This window comes from Merops nubicus, unplaced genomic scaffold (genome assembly GCF_000691845.1).
Source record: "Merops nubicus isolate BGI_N331 unplaced genomic scaffold, ASM69184v1 scaffold1446, whole genome shotgun sequence".
Classification (NCBI taxonomy): domain Eukaryota; kingdom Metazoa; phylum Chordata; class Aves; order Coraciiformes; family Meropidae; genus Merops; species Merops nubicus.
The window spans coordinates 36,799-54,038 of NW_008615410.1; the positions used below are offsets into that span (position 1 = coordinate 36,799).

The 17,240-nt window shown below is 36.8% G+C and overlaps 1 protein-coding gene across 1 annotated transcript in view; it reads left to right on the forward strand.

Annotated features, from left to right (window-relative positions):
* The window catches only part of PLEKHA5 (pleckstrin homology domain containing, family A member 5), a 66,727-nt gene that overhangs the window by 13,701 nt on the left and 35,786 nt on the right, over positions 1-17,240 (forward strand). The window contains exons 5-9 of the mRNA XM_008942492.1: positions 119-219; positions 1,134-1,249; positions 8,750-9,217; positions 12,458-12,908; positions 14,473-14,556. Of these exons, the coding sequence (XP_008940740.1) occupies positions 119-219; positions 1,134-1,249; positions 8,750-9,217; positions 12,458-12,908; positions 14,473-14,556 (1,220 nt within the window). The remainder of the gene's footprint in view (positions 1-118; positions 220-1,133; positions 1,250-8,749; positions 9,218-12,457; positions 12,909-14,472; positions 14,557-17,240) is intronic.

Sequence of the window (17,240 nt, forward strand, 5' to 3'; positions counted from 1 at the left end):
AGGGAAACCTCCTGCTAGTGGTGTTGTGTTGCTAAATACAGTTTCACTGAAGTGTCTGAATATAAGTATTATGTGTCAAAACATTTTGTGTCTCTAATCAAAGACTGTACGTTCACAGATGAGAAGGAGGAAGGAATACTAGGTAGCATACTTCTACCTAGTTTTCAGATATCTGTGCTTTCTGCTGAGGACCATATTAATCGCAAATACGCCTTTAAGGTAAGGAAGTCAATTTTTCAGTTTAATTTTATGTCTGAAAGCACAATAGTCTAGTGATAGAAACTCATTTTACTGGGTTACTGTGCAAAACAGAATTGGCAAACAGCTTCAGTCCCTGACTGGTTTTTCATAATACAGTATGAGGTATTTAGCCTGATATAAGTAGAGACTAGTAGAAATTACTAGAATGAGAAAATGGATGAATATCACTAATTATTATTAGTCTCTTTTTTTTTTTCTTAGTTCATGTATCTTAGATATTGTATGGTATTTTAGAACTGTAAACTGCATCTGAGCTTACCCACTAATGAAAGTTCTGTAGTTATTTAGATATAAATTATCTTTGCATATAAATAAAAGCAAGGTTTTATCACTTAAATCACAATATTATGTGAATATTTGTTTGGAGTGTTTCACAGCTCATCTTTTAAATCATTATATAGATCATTCTACTAAATACTCTCTCTTGACTTTTTTTTTCATTTTATGAGCTCCTTTTGGCTCTTCTTTTGGCCTCCTAAGCAACGCATCATTTATCTACTGTGGTAAGTACAAATTAAAACTTACTGTATCATTCAGGCTGCAAAAATCCATGCCAGAATCTTACTTATTATATTAATTTACATTAATGGATATTCAAGATAGTTTTTGATGTATTGAAGAAATGTAAGGGTTTTTTACTGAGTGTATTAATGAAGAAGTAGCTATGATTGAAAATTCTAGGCAATTAGTTTGAAAATATGAACGCAGTGAGAGAGAAAAATTGAAGTATTCCTTACAGTGTTTTTTCTGATAATATTTGCAGAAATCTTATTATCAAAAACATTATAGTGAGTATACAGTAACATTATTTGCCTTTTTTCTTTTACAGAACCTTACATTTTTATTGCAATGACCATGTCATTTCCAATCAGGCAGCTCATCCAAACATGAGGACCTATTATTTCTGCACAGATACAGGGAAGGAAATGGAATTATGGATGAAAGCCATGACAGACGCAGCACTTGTGCAGACAGAGCCTGTGAAAAGGTAGTGTGAATTGACAAAACAGTGGCACAGGGTGTTTCTTTCTTGTACTTAGCTTGATTTATTTGAATGAAAGGATATACCTTAAAATAGAATGTAAACTGGCTGAAGTAATTTCTCCTGATATTGAAAACCCCTTACTAATTTAATGATGTTGGATAAAATTTTGAAGCAGTCCAAATAATCTTAAGTTCTGTTCTGAATATTGAATGTAATGCATGCATGAGCTGGAACGAAAAAAAACCTGACTGATTCCCTTAGCAGGTGACATCAAAAGAAATACAATGACAAATACTGTATAGAAATATAGTTTGACTTCACTGGCCCACCTCACCAACAGGCAACAGCAGCTCAACTGGTGCTAGTCTTTGGCTTAAACCTATCAAAAGTCTCAAATTCACAGCTGTAGTTTCTGGCTAAGTTAAACAGTGATATGTGTGGGCAACCTGTGGGGAGCCATTATTGTTCATCATTAGCCTGTCATCAAATTTATATGTACCTGATCTGGAGCTTTATCCTTTATATATCTATGTGCTGACAAGGAGAAGGAAGTTATCGCCAGACGCCTTGTGCTCTCTGAAACTGAGCCCTGTCTGCTGCTGTCTGTCCAGCAAGAATTATTTTCTGCTTGAGTATGGTCCCTTGGGGCGACTCCATGGCATCTCTAATGGAAACCTCATCAACTGAAAATTTAAAAGCTCCTCATTATTGATGGCGCAGAAGTTATTGCTGATGACTGCTGCCACTTGATCTATTCTGCTCTCTGTTGGTTCCTGCTACACTGGAGCTAAGAGAACTGCAGCAGTGCTGAGAAGCCTTAAATTAAAAAAAACAAAGAACTAAAAAATTGCACACATGCAGGTACCAAAAAAGGAGGTACAGTGTTTGCAGAATTTTGCATTGCTAGTACAAGTCCTTCCTGTTAACTTGCTCCTGACCTTTCTATATCCCATGTTCCAGTATGGTGCTGGCAGAAGCATTAAATGGAATGAAAAATGATTGGACGCTTCTAATGTTGCATGTTTTAATGTTTTATGAGCTTCTCAGTCAAATAAAATGGAAGTTTTACTTATGCCAGTCTACAGGTTGTTCAGAAGAGTAACAATAACACTTTTAAATTTGTACCTGTGCAGCTTTTTAGTGACTGGTCTTAAACAAAAGGTTGAAACTTTAGTCTTTGCCAGTAAGGTCCTTTAACTATACAGATAATATACAAAGTATTTAATTCTCTGCACTGGGCAGCATAGTGAAAAAGCATAACAGAATAAAATACATTGTTCTCCGTACTGTGAAAAAATTGCACATGCTTCAAACTTTGAGGTGACATGTATTTTCTCCCAAATTACTAAAAATAAAAGATTTCAACTTCTAGAAAGTAGGAGTGATAGGTCCAATTACCACACTGAAATTTGATCTGATTATGTGTGATTTGATATTATATACAAAGTTGCTATGTTCTTTGTCTCCTGTAACCCTCCTCATGTTTGGGAACAGTAGATGCTGTGGGAAAGGGATGAGCAGACTGAGATGAGCCTAAGCAAGTAGATACTTGGTAGCATTTTCATCTTTTAGTTTTTCCATTCAATACTTTTAAGAGATTGCTCTTAAAAGACTGAAGTTACCTTGAATACCAAAATATCTCATTTAGGTCAGTGAATAATAAACATCATCTGAAAAATTAGTTTTGTTGTTTTGCATTGTAAGTGTGTCGCAGGTAGCTGTGATAGCTTACAGATAGCAAAATGATGAAACAAAATGAGGCCCACTTCAAACAAAAATCATGTATTGATTGTATGAGCACTTTGTAGGGGGAATAATACTGAAATGGGTCATTCTGAATCTTTTTTGAACTGGTAAAATGACCTTCGTTTAGTATTTGCAATACTGTGAAGATTGAGTGTTTGGAAGAGCACGTCTTTGTAGTAGAAAAAAAAAATAATGTGAAAAAAGTGTATCTCTATCTGCCAGAGCCTCCTTAATAAGTGTCATCTTCATCACCTCTCCCATCATAGTCAATGCTCTACAGAAGATATTTGGTAAACTGCCCTCTTACCCCCTTCTTTCAGCTGCAGTGCCTGTTCCAGCACTGATGTCTGGCTAGTTGGGACGTTTGGCAGTGTACACACAAATGGGGGGACTCCCAGTACAGCTGAGCCTGGCTTTTCATCCAGCTGCACGTGCTCCTGCAGTCTGCCCTGCATTGCTTTGGGTGTCTGTCTTACTCCGTGGTGAATCAGTGCAGCACACTAAACAAGTAGAAAAGCACTCAGCAGTAAAAATCAGTAGTTTTCTGCCTGGATATCACAGGCAGAATGAGCTTGCCAACAGCCAAAACAAATGTCTGAAAAGCAATGAGAAAAATGGCTTATGGAACACTGTCCTGTCGTTTGAATTCAGGCAAGAAACCTGAGAAGGAAACAGAAGTAGATGTGACCTCTTTGAAATGTTTCTTAGTAGCCTTGAAACACTTATTTGAGAGAAAATACATTTCAAGACCAGTGAAGTCTCAAAGACTTTCATGTTTGTTAGCTATAATAAGGAAGAAAATCCTTCAGACATCTGTCTTCTAAAGAAACCATCTTTTGGCTATCAAACCGGTACTTAAAATGAACCGTGTAGCAGGATATGATCTTAGCCAGCAGAAATACTATTTCTTCCCTGTAAAAATCTGTAAAGTATTAAGTATTGTATTACCTCATCTCTAAGTAACCTAAAGTTTGGCATGCACATAAGTCGAAGAGTAAATGGTTTTGGTTCAGTCAGATTCAGCCAGTGCCTTTGTTTCTCAATTCTGTTTTTTCTAGAAGTTCTAATATTGTACTGCCTACAGTTTTCTAATGTGCTACATACTTACAATGCAATAGCTAGAGTTATTAAGGACTTCCTTAAATATTTATGCAAGCTGGTACTGAGCCACTCTTACATGCTTTTTTAATATAAATGGCTCATTGTTATGTCAGAGTTTTTGCAGTGTAGTTCTTTAAATCTAGAAGTCAAGGTACTTTACTGCTTATAATACTCTGAAAATCCAAACCAAACAATCTGTTAAATTGAACATTTTGGCTTTAAATAATTTCAGAATTACCATCTGTATCTTTATTTTTCTGAGGGCGTGAGTTTCTTGGAAAGCAAAAATATAAAAGGAGTTTTTAAAACATTGTTATGGGGGGTTTGCCCAGTTTTCTATAAAATAGTCTTACTTTCCACATATAGTTAGCCACATATTACAGAAATTAAATACTGAGGTAAGAAAATAAAACTGTAACCATTTCTTTTAGAACTGATCTGCAGTTGCAGCAGAAAAACTCCCTTCTGATGTATAACTGCAGGGAAGGACAAATGTTATTTGGTTCTATTGAGTTAACTATAATTACTCCTTTCTAAACATCTTTTATTTTATTGTACCTAGGTATTAAAATTAAGTTTAATAATGTAGAGAGGCCTATCAAAATAATGAGACAAAAATACTTCAGTCAGTGAGAAACTATTTAAGTTTATGACTCAAAATATGATCTCAAACAACCTCTCTGGATTAGCAAAGCATCTTACTCATTCCATGTTGTATCACTGCAGACAACAGTGAAGTTGTTTCTGTGAGTACTGATTGCTTGCTTGTGTTTGTAGATGCTAATATCCACCAACATACTGATTAATCATTTTTACCCTAAATGCAGATTTCTCTACTCTCCCATGTTTAAAAGCATCATTTTTCTATCCTTTCACTGTCAGCTGTGTGTGCCAGAGCCTTTGTTTCTTCTGAGTGATGCAGCAAGTACTAAGAAAAGGATTTTTTTTCTCCTTCTAGTGGTTACTTTTCCTGATCTGCACAAGCTCAGCTGCAAAAATCCCACTTGTGAGCATAGCGTCGTTCACTGTGGGGGTTTACTGACATCACTGTGTTTGGAAAAGATTGACTTTTTCTCTTCAAATGCATCTGCCTGGCTTTAAGTCAGGCCTCACATCCATCTGAAACTTAATTAGATGCCCCTCCCCAACCCTTTCAGAATTATTTATTTATATAAACCAGCAGAAAATAGTACTTCTCCTGGATTGTTGTTCCACATGTATTATTCCTGTGTGGTTGTAGAAATCTATATATTGCCTTCAGTATATGCTGAGAGATGCATTCAGTGCTCATTCCCTGGCTTCCCCCTCTCCCATTCTCAAAATACCCTGCACGTCTTGGTGATAGTGTCTGTGAGAGCTCGGTGTAAATATGGAGCCAAGTATAAATATGGATTTATATTGTTTACATTTACCTCTTTGTTCCTGATAATTCTTCCCCACTTGAATCCTTTGCTGTGGAAAAATCTCCTGCACACACTGAGTTGACTGATTTGATGCACAAAGTTAAAGGAGAGTCTAGTGTCATTCATCTCCTACACTACTGCAAAGAATATCAGATGTACATGCTTAGCTCTGCTGTGTATAACCATAGTAACAGGTGATACAGCACAGAGACTGCATGGAAAAATAGTTCTGTGATTTGGGGGGTTGCTGGTTTTTAGTTAGGTGAGACAGTGGAAAGCTATATGATAGTGTGAATTGAGCACTGTGCCAGGTCATGATTTTGCCCCATATCTGATGCATGTTCTTAGAGATGCCACTCTCCTTCTGCACCTCAGATTTTCCATCTGTAAAATGGCAACTCTTTCTCTTCTTTCAGCCTCAGAAAGATTAAAGTGCTATATAAGGGAATAAATGGTACTATTAAGGCATGTTGTACATATTAATGCCTGTGTTTAGGATGATATGCAAGGTAGCCTTTACGTTTATTTCTAAAATATTGAACACTGGTTGAAAACTGAAATTTTAACACCTATTTTTGCCTTGATAGTTGTTGGAAATTGAGTTTTTTATTCACTTTGCTTTTTAAGGAATTCCTTTAGTTTGTGGTAGAACACTGGGTAGTAAGTACAGTTTTGAGGTGGGAAGGAGGAAATGATCCATTTATTTTTTCCATAACCTTGAGAAGAAACCTAGGCAGAAATGCTTGATCTTGGGAGCAGTTAAGAGTCTTGGGGGGGAGGTGGGGGAGTAAAAAGAAAACACTTCATTTTTAAATTGCAGTAGGAGATCAGCATAGTGTTTCTTTGCTGATACTTGGAAATTTTAGGAAAGATGATGTGCGTATAGCTGTTCTACCACGTGTCCTTGCCCACAGAATTCTACATAGAAACTGGTTCTGCATCAAGATATTTTTTTGTCTAGAAGTTATGGATGTCAGAAACTTTACCTTCTCCCTTCTGCTAGCAGAAAACATCAGATGAACCTAACCACTGCATCTGATAGTCATATATGAGAAAAAAGAACACTGTGTTTAAAAATAATGCTGACAGATACAGCCAAAGATGTTCATGTTAGATTATCTGTATGGATGTTTTCATTTGCAATACATTTGATGTGTGTGTATGCTTTCATGTCAGGAACTCAGAAATAATCACTGAAATAAAAGGACTATTTTGAGCTACTTATATTAACAGAGTGAATTTTGGAGGATTTATGATGAAATATCAAGCAGAGATTAGGATCATCACAGCTGTGTCAGGAAGAGGCATGCGGAAAAAATCACACCCCTTGTTAACAGGCAAAGTGCATGAGCATTTTGGTTTAACTAACATACAGTGAGTTGGTGTCTTGCTGTTTGATTGATGGGTTTGAGATACTGTACTTGTCAAGGCAGGAGTCTCTCGATTCCTTCCATGTCATGGAGCTTTCATAGCAAGAACAGAGTGGTAATTAGAAGTGCATTTAAAATTAAGTGTCCAATATTACTAGCAGTGGGTAGTATTTAATGTGGACCTTACAGTTTTCAGTCCTTCATGTATTTTCTGGGGTTCTATCCCACATAGTTGTCCTGTTGGGAGTTCATAGCTCAATTCACCTGTTGGGGAAGTGTAGATGTGATGGATATTTAAGCCTGTTGTTCAAGATGAGATAAGCAAAAATGCTTTCAGCTATGTATGTAGTTAGTCTACATGGAATTGAGTATTTTTCAGAGGAGCAGTCATACTTATGCTCTTGGTTACTTATGTATATGATGGGCTTTTTACACACGGGTTAGGCACTTGAACTAGACACAGTTACAAAGATGAATAATGCATTTGCAAAAAAGATGCAAATAAGTGTGAAAGGTTAATTTGACATCATCTTAAAATAAAGTTTTGTTCCTGGTTTGGTTTTATAGAATTGTAATCCTAAGGAATGATATCTTTTCCTCTTTTTCCCTCCTGTACCAAAAAAAATTTGATCAAAACATTTTAGGGGGGTTCTATACTGTTTTTTTTCTGGTAAACTGGGGGTAAGTCACTATGTGAGTTCATGTATCAGTGCGGAAAAAAGAGCTGCTTGACATTTTGAAATTTTAAGAAGAAAATAGCTAATATATTAGGTACTTATGTAAGTACTGTAAAGCAGTAACTGTTCTAAAAATATCTTTCTTTTTTTTTTTCTTTTTTTTTTTTTTTTGGTGGTAGAGTTCCCTAAGTCAGCAGCTATTTTCCTCCTTAAAATTAGGGAAACCACAGTTATTTTCCACAAAATGTATGCCAGCCAAAGTGATAACATACCAAGGAAATCTAACTGATGCCAGTAACCATGACAAGTTGCTTACTTTCTTTAAAGGAGCCCATTATATGTTAAATTCAGCAGTATTGTGAATCATAAGGTGGTCGGAAATGTAATTGGCTACCATTTTTAACAATGACTTTAAAAATCATCTTAGTCTCAGGCTGTTTACATCTGGAAGCTGCAGGTCATGGAGAGCCACTGAGTAATTTTACTGTTTGAATGTCCAGCTCTCCAGGAACTGAACATCCACTTTTTCAGAGTCTGGCTTTATTTCCTCTTGTGCACATTTTTTCTAGGAGGTTAACTGGAAGTTGGCTTAAAAAATCTACCCCATGTTGTAAATGCTTTTAAAATAGCAAACAAATAGAGAAGCATGGAAGGAACTGAAGGAATCTCATGAGGTTCAACAAGAATAAGTGCAGAGTCCTGCAACTGGGCAGGAGTAATAAAATTCACCAGTACAGGTTAGGAGGAGATCTGCTGGAGAGCAGCTCTGTGGAGAGGGACCTTGGAGTCCTGCCCTAGACTAGATGGTCCTGCTCTGGCAGGGGGGTTGGACTCGATGATCTCCAGAGGTCCCTTCCAACCCCTAACGTTCTGTGATTCTGTGAAAAACACACTCACACTCTCTCTCTCTCAAAAAAAAAGAACCACCAAACCAAAACCAAACCAGCTAAAACAAACAAGACTCCACCACCTTCCCCAAAACAAAACCAAACCCCTAAAACAGCAAAACCAACAAAACCTGTCCTTGACTGTTGTGCAAATATGTTCTGGATTTTTCTCTCAGAGACAAGATATTGTAAAAGATCTGGACAGGAGTTCACTGAAGTAACCCTGATAAACACCAATCTATTCACTTTTCATTTTTTTTATACTTTTTTTTAAGGGATGTTTTATTGGTATTATAGCTTGTCATATATTCCTTTCCAGAGTTGAGAGGTTAACCATTGAAAATACATCACCTCGAGAGGCAAATAATATTTCAAACCATCGGGTGCTAATTAAACCAGAGGCACAAAATAACCAGAAGAACAAAGAAGTGAATAAACATGAGGAGAAGAAAGCTTTGGAAGCTGAGAAATACGGATTCCAGAAAGTTGGGCAAGATAAACCATTAACAAAAATTAACAGTGTAAAGATAAATCCTTTGGGATCTGAATACAGGACTTTACCCATAACCATGATTCAGGCTGGACACTTCAGACCAGTTCATTTAAATGGGTCTGAGAGCAAAGGTGTTGGTGTTGTCCTGGCAGGAGCTGGAGATGGAGGTCAGCACAGTGTGGTTCAGTCACATATGGAGTCTGAACGAGTTATGCAGAGAACTAATTCAATGCTGCAGCTGGAACAGTGGATTAAAATACAAAAAGGAAAAGGACAAGAAGAGGAAACAAGAGGGTAAGTAATGTGTAAATATTTTTTTTTGGCTAACAAATTCTTTGCTATGAAATAGCACTTAGACTTGTATCCTGGTAAAATTATTTAGGTTTTTGTCTATTAACATTTGAATCATAACATTAATAAATTAAACTATATGAATAGCTTAATCAATAAGAATGGCCCTTTTGGGTGTTAGCTATGTCTGTGTCCTAGCAGCAAGAAGGTGTTATCCATCATAGGAATTCTTTTTCCTCTTAAAATCCATTCTCGAAATTTCCCTGTCTTCTGTATTTTTGTTCACAAATTCTTGTAATAATATTTTAATTTTTTTCACAAATATTCCAAGGAGCTTTAAACTTTAAACAAGCTTTAATTGAAGAGAGAGAGAAAAACATTACCTGAGAGTAAGTTGTAGAAATCTAACTAACTTGATGCTTAAAGCTTCTCTTCTCATGAAATTAAACATCTCCCAGTTCTAATATTGAGTTCCAGTGCCAATTCATAAAGGTTTAAAATTATGTGTGAATGATTGACAATATTAAATCTTGTGCTGATAGCAATTTCTCTGTCTGACAGAAGTGTGGGGACGCTGCTTCCTGGCTGGCTTATAGACAAGCAGCTGTAGCAGTAAAATATAGAAGCTTTCAATATTACATTAGATAGGAAGTATGGAGATGCTGTCACAGGAGATATTTTGATTGTATAGATAGATGGCAGAGCAGAGCTTACAACAGAACTGAGTTCAGAAAATGTCTTTTCCTCAGATTGCAAAATATGGGGGTTAGGGACTTTTCAGTTCTTTCAAAACTTTAAGAAGTTACATTAGTTTGACTTACACTTACCAGAACTGGTTGAATGTTTCCTCATTGCCTTTAGTTTTCCATTAAATATAATTAGGAATTGTTAACGTGTTGTTTCACTAAATGCTCCACTTAAGTAGTTTGATGAAGTTTGAACGCTCAGTACAGGCAGCAACATGTCCACTCTGGCATTTATTATGCATGCTTGCATAATGAGGACTGAGTTGCAATTAGACTTTTTTTAAATTGGATGGTAAAACTTGCAACCAAACAGTAGGAGTTTGAATAGCTGTGCTGTATTTTGGTCATGAACAGGTATAAAAACCCTAGAACTGGTTTCACTGTGGGAATCGTAATAGAGAATGAACAATATTTTATTCTTGACTGTGGAGAACACTTGTTGTTCTAAATAAGGGTGGCATTGTTAGGACAGTCAGAAGTCTCTAAGCTCATGTGGAAACCTTTTTTGCATGTGGGAACATTTGTTGGGAGCTATTTATGATGATAGTTGCAGAAATATTGTGTAACTTTACAGTGGGCATGACTGCTTGACTTGGTGCAGCAGTCTCCCCTTGTGTGCTAGACTGTAAGCTGAAGTACTGTCTAGAGTTGTTTTTTCAATCCGACTAGAATGACATTTTTGCAATTATCAACAGGACATTGCTGAATCTGTTCGGATTTTGTGAGATTATTTAAAACAAGGTTTAATACTGAGGCAGTTGGGCTTTTTACGGTTTTCGTGGTGTACCAATAGAAGATGGATGTTATCTTCCAAAATGTTCTAGAATACAAGTAATTGCATGCACACTTCCAGTTGCTGTAATTACAGACAATAAGAGCTTCAGAAATCTTTTATTTAGGTTTTCTGGGATGTTTGAAGGAGCCAGCAGGATTGCACTACCCTTTTAATTAATGAAAGGGGAGGGGAGCTTTAGTAGGTGAAGTGTATCTAGCTACAGTTTAGCTAAAAGAATATTTAGAAATCAGAAATTGAATCCAAAAGTGTCTTAGTTGTTTGTTTTGGAGATGGAGAAAAGTCTTTATTGTTAATGGTATGTTATGTGAAGAAATGTGGAGGCATTTAAGTAGTCAAATTAGTAGTAGTAACCTAATTTAAGTAGATTTTGCAGCAAAAGAATAGGATTTAGAATCCATTGCCCTCTGATAATATTTGTGTTTGTGAGAGAATAGAAAGCTGTCCAATCCACAAAATCGGGATAACACTTCATTAATTCTTGGAAAGCTTCAGAAACTGTAGCAGATTTTCTGTGAAAGCTCTTTATAGCAGTTTTCATCTCCAAGATGTTACAGGTGATCATAAATAAACAGCTTGACTATTTTCAGTAAAAATTGTTGTTTACTGTCATCAGTTTCCCTGATAGTTACTCCAGAAGGATGTAAGATGCATAATGCTGGGTTACCTTGCCATCTGTCCTACGTGGTTTCTTTTGTGGTACAGAAGTCATTCAAAACCATCTTCAGATTCTGGTGCCTCGTGGTGGCGAGGATTTTGGGTTGAATTAGTCAGGGATGTAGCTGGAAGCTGCTGCCCTCTGATGGCTGAATCACGTCCCATTTGAGATGAGTTTTTGTAGTCTCTGTGCATGTATCATAAATGTGATCAGTAGCAAAAGGCTTCAAGAGGTGCTCATCTGAATTTTAGATAAGGGTTGAATGGATCAGTGTTTGTGACCTAGATTTTGTCCTCTGTTAGAACAAGAAATGCTGTGTCATATTGTCATGCTTAGGCATGCACTGATACTCAGTATGGAATATTCTGCTTTTTAACTAATTCTGGCCATTACTAAATATAGCACTTCAGAATTTTAATGTGGAAACAAATTAACAAGCTTTCAAATTGATGTGCAAGTTGAAAAGCAATACAATATTATTATCAAAGAAATACTTGCTGTTTGTTTTACTTGAATAGCTGATACGGAATGGCTTGTTCTTGACAATTACAAAATATTTTTTCTTTAGACAATTACAGTTATTTTTCCTTTGTCTGCTGTTAAGAAATAATTATTTTCTTTTAAGTCCGTAATAATTGCTCAAGATTTTCTTAGGGAAACAACAGATTTTTTTTTTCACTTTTGAAAAAGAGAACATTTAAAAGGGGCCTGTAAGGAAACAGTGTTGAACTTAAAAGATTATAGACAAGTTACAAGTTTTGATCTAAAATTGAGACTACTAAACTGTTAAACTGGTAAAAAGATTAAATATGGACTATATAATCAGCTAATCAGAGAAGGGATCCTGTTCCAGCTGCTACAGTGCATTGAGTCAATAGCTGATTCTTAATTGTTATCTTGATTTTTTTGCATGTTTTTAAAATGATGCTTGTAGTATTAAAAGGAAAAATAAAGACTTGGCTCGATAAACCTAACCAATATTAAAAAGCTTTATATTGGCTTTACATTAGCACTGTCCACTAATAGGAAGAAAAATTGTGTTCCAGCATACTCTCGTATCAGACCTTGCCAAGGAACATGCCGAGCCACCGGCCCCAGGTGCTGCCCCGCTACCCGGAAGGCTACCGGACGCTGCCCAGGAACAGCAAGGCGCGGCCCGAGAGCCTGTGCGGCGCGGCGCCCGCGGCCTACGAGCGGGCCGAGGAGAAGCGGCGCTCCATGCGCGACGACACCATGTGGCAGCTCTACGAGTGGCAGCAGCGGCAGTTCTACAACAAGCAGACGACGCTCACCAGACACAGTACTATAAGCAGCCCCAAAACGATGATGAACATTTCTGATCAGACAATGCATTCGATTCCCACCTCGCCTTCTCAAGGCTCGATTGCTGGTTTCCAAGGGTATTCCCCACAGCGGACCTACAGGTCAGAAGTGTCCTCACCAGTGCAAAGGGGAGATGTCACTATTGATCGCAGGCACAGAACACATCACACTAAGGTAAAAATACTTATTTTAGTATTTAAAAAATCTCATTTATAAGGATTTTTAGTACAAAGCATATGGTTACTGTAAAACTCGCGTTGTATTGTAGTATATTTTATTATAATGAAGATAAAACTTCGTCGCCGTTTTCACAGAGAAAGGTTTGTTTTTAAAAAGCATTTAAAAATCTAAAAGTTGTGAAAAGGGATTTTTCTAATCCTAATGTAAAAACATGTCCTAGTACTACTGACCATTATCTGTTTCTCTAAAGGAAATATAAGGAGTCAATAGGTAAATTATTCTGAAAAGTTTGTTGCATGTAACAGAAATCTTTCTTCTAACTCTTTTGGCTGGAGCTCTAAGGAGGACTGAAAATCTCAGATTTCTTCCCACGTACTGTTTTTGATTCTTCAGCCACTAGTTTGACTGCCTTGGGTTTCAGCAGAAAACTGAGCGTAGTCATTTGTTTTGATGCCTTTGAGTTATCAGGGAGATCACTAAAGATCAGAGTCTATTTGCATACAAGTTTGGCACTTGACTAGTGTAACTGCTGTTCTTCATCAGAGGGAGACACACACAAAGAACTGGAAACCCGGGTGCTGTATGTGGCTCTGCAAGATCCATCATGCTTGTGCTGTGCATGTTTTTTAATAGATTAGAGATAATTACCAAAAAATGACTCCTTCAATTGGTTGAAAAACTAGAGTTTGCGTAAAATACTCCTGAAAGCGTTTCCTAAACCTTTATCTCAGCTGTGTTTATGGTTCTTGATGCAGGACAAAAATCTGTAACTACATCTTAAAGCAGTTTAATCAACTTAGAGTTGATTATTAAGTCTCGGTTTGGGAAGTTTTTAAGTCCTTATCAACGAAGCAGTAATTTTGTTTTGACATTCTTTATCTCAGCAGCAATAGAAATTTAGCAGTCAATACTACTCACACATCTGAGAAAGAGCACTTGGGTCAGTACTGAGAGCCTGTGCTTACCTGTCCTTTCAGCCATGTTTTACTTCCTGTTATAATTTTTTCCTTGTGAAACACTTTTTGCTGGTATTTCATTTCATGTGTGGTGTCTTTTATACAAGACTTCTGTTTCCCTTTGTTTTTTCTTGCTATTTGGCTTGTATTTTTTTAGTTACACAACTAGCTTTTGCCATTAATTTAAAAACACAGACCTTTAAGAGGTGGCTATTTGGGAAACTGACTATTTGAAATCAGTAGGGTAAATTTAAGATTTAAACCTCGTCTATATAGAAATATTAGTTCTTTAAATATCTTTCAATGAAGAGTGAAAAACTAAAATTGCTGTTTGCGTGGCCTATCAGTAGGGCAACAACTATGAGGGAGGACTGTTAATTAAAATTAATGATGAAAGCTGCTGGGGGGGAGGTTCTAAAATTGAGGTGTAGGCCACTTGAGTGTCTTAGGAGACCAGCAGGGAGCATGACTGGCCACAAAGCTGGCACAAATCATAGCAAATTTGTCGTGACCACAAAGTTGGCTTGACTTTTTCATCAGTGAATAGTTCCTGAATCTTCAGATAACTATGGATTATACCGTGCTATTTTGTTTTTGTACAGCATGTCTTTGTGCCCGACAGAAGGTCAATGCCAGCAGGTCTGAGTTTACAGCCTGTTACTCCTCAGAGCCTCCAAGGCAAAACAGTGAGTTGCATTTTTATTTGGTACATCAGGGTTTTTTCTAAGAATAATCCGCTAGGTATGAAGAGGCAACACTGAAATTTTATTCTATTCAAAGCTTACATTAAATGTAAATTTTATTTTAATTATCAGGGGCTTTTAAAGCAAATATAATACTCCTCTGTGGTTCCATTGAATTCTGAGAATATTGCACAGCCACTGAGTCCAGATTTTCTTTCAGAAATAGAGATACTTTTTTTTGTTAAAGATCTTGTCTACATTACAGAAATTCCTGGGAGAGTGTAGAATACATCACAGAACACTTATTTCTCCATTAATTATTTAGAAAATCCTAGAAGTAAAGTTTTCTCTTTTTTGGAAATCTTAATGATAGTAAAATTTTTTTTGATAAAATTGTGTCCTTTCTGACCTCTCCCACTTCACTGTGGGAGAGCTGAAATTCTCATCAAAGGCATTTCAGGAAAGGAATATTGCTGAATACTGTCCACCTTCCTAACTAAAATGTGACTTTTAGCCAAAAGCAAAGAGATTGTCCTAAATTTATATAATTTCATTACTATTTTTTATCTCCTTTCTGTAGTCTTTGTTTGTTCATCTGAAATGACTTTTGGAGAGAGTTCAGAACTAAGAATATAGATTCTGAATCATACTGTGGGCAACAGCTCCCCAGTTCATCCTTCCACCACCTTGACCCCTGTTTCTTGCACTTCCCAGCATGAATCCCTGGCACCTTCAGCAACTTAGGGGTGGGCCTTTGGCAGCTGGTGCTTTATCTCTGCACCTTGTCTTCTGCAGATGTTCCTTTGGGTTCACAGCCCCATCACCTCTTCTAGGCTCTGCTGCTGGAGCTGGGATGGTGAGCCGGGTGGGGGGCAAGGAGATTCAAACTTCCACCTGTAGAAACCAGAAGTCCTGCCCACAACACAAACATTTCAGGGCCTAGAGGAGGAAATCCATAGGTAGATCTTGGAATAGAAAACAGAATTTTGTGTTGTGGTTGTTGGAAGAGTCCCAAGAGCTGTGCCGAAAGTACAGCACTTACAGCAATGTCAGAAATGTTTGCAACATTATGAATGTCTAGAGAGGAACAGGAATTACTGTTTGATGGGCTCCTCTATGGGGAAAATAAGTTTGCTTGGAAACGTCGGATTTAACTATGCACAAAAATCAGGCTTTTGCAGAAAATACTGAGAAGAGTTTTGATCTTGAAAAAGTGATACATCCTTTTGCTTGAAGATGCTACTTTCAATTATCTTATTTCTAAAAATAAGTTTTCTTGTGCTTTGAAATTATGCTTATTTTCAGACTGAAAGCATTATCAGTAGTTTTTGGACAGAACTTGAAAATGTCTCGTGTAGCAGTCTAGATTCTTACACTTAGGCTCCAAAATTAAGCATGTTAAATCCAGGTATTGAATGAGTACTGTCAGAGGAAGACTGGCCATTAGACAGCCTGGCTTTGATGTTGGTTTTCCCTCAAAGCCAATGATTTTTGACAACTGGAGCTGTGTGGAAATCCCTTGCTCCCTCTTGTGGGCTGCTTTAGTACAAGCTCAAAAAGGTGCCAGTGCCATGCTTATTCTCAGGGATTTTTCTTTATTCTAACAAACTGGTATTCTGTTTTTCAGTAATTTAATATGTGGTTCTCTAGAGCTTTTTTGTTAACTGCTTTGATTTGGAGAAATTCTTTGACTGTAGGAGAGAGCAAGCAGGGTTTGGGTTTCTTTTTTTGTGTTAGTGTTTTTTTTTTTAACTCACAGAACTTGTGAGAAAATCAAAATGCTGGATGAATATTTAACCTCTTATAAGACTGACTTCTGGAAAAGTGTAAGAAACAGAAGCAAAAAGGAACATAAGAAAAATACTTGTGATATTAAGTGCTTTGTTTTCTTTAAAGTATTGCTAATAAAGTGGTTCCCAGAAGTAGTTCAGGTAGTTTCCCAAACTGACCTAAACTGGTCTGTGTGGAATTATCTGATAAATAACCATTTGAGTGTGACTTTATTTCCATTATTTATATAATCTTGGGTTTCAAATACTATTCTTCATCCCTTCCTAAGGCTGTATTGTGCATCATGGTCATAAAAATAAAACAATAAATCAACTGGTAGCCACAGACTGGTGGAAGGTGGGATGGAAATTTACTTTTGTCATGCTTGTGCAGTTTTATTTCATGAAAGGTGATTTTTTCTGATGTATTTCAGTTATTGTGTGGGGTTTTTTAATTATTTTTACTCTGAACTTTGACACAGATATTTGAAGAATTCTTTTAGAAACTAAATTTTCCTAATTTTTAATTCTTTCACAAAGCTCAAATGACTGTCTGTGTCCAGGTAATGATATCCTAAGGGCTGGAATTATCTCCTCCTTCACTTAAGTCAGTATCATCGATTTGCATGTCAGAAAAAGTTTGGGGCTGCACAGACTTTCTCCTGCAAAATCCTTCACTTGTATTTGTCCTTTTCTACAGAATACTCCACTTTTGTAGCATTTGCAGTATCAATTGTTTTAAATAGGTAAAAGTTAACCCTTCGTTGTATAGTTGAAAGTGGTCAGTTTGGGGGAAAATAGCGTATCTTTTGCTGTATCACTATAGAAGGTTTTTGTAAGAAAGATACTAAGAACCCTTATTTTAATTAAGTGTTGTCTGGGATACCAATTAACCTTTTTTCTACTCTTTGGCTTCTC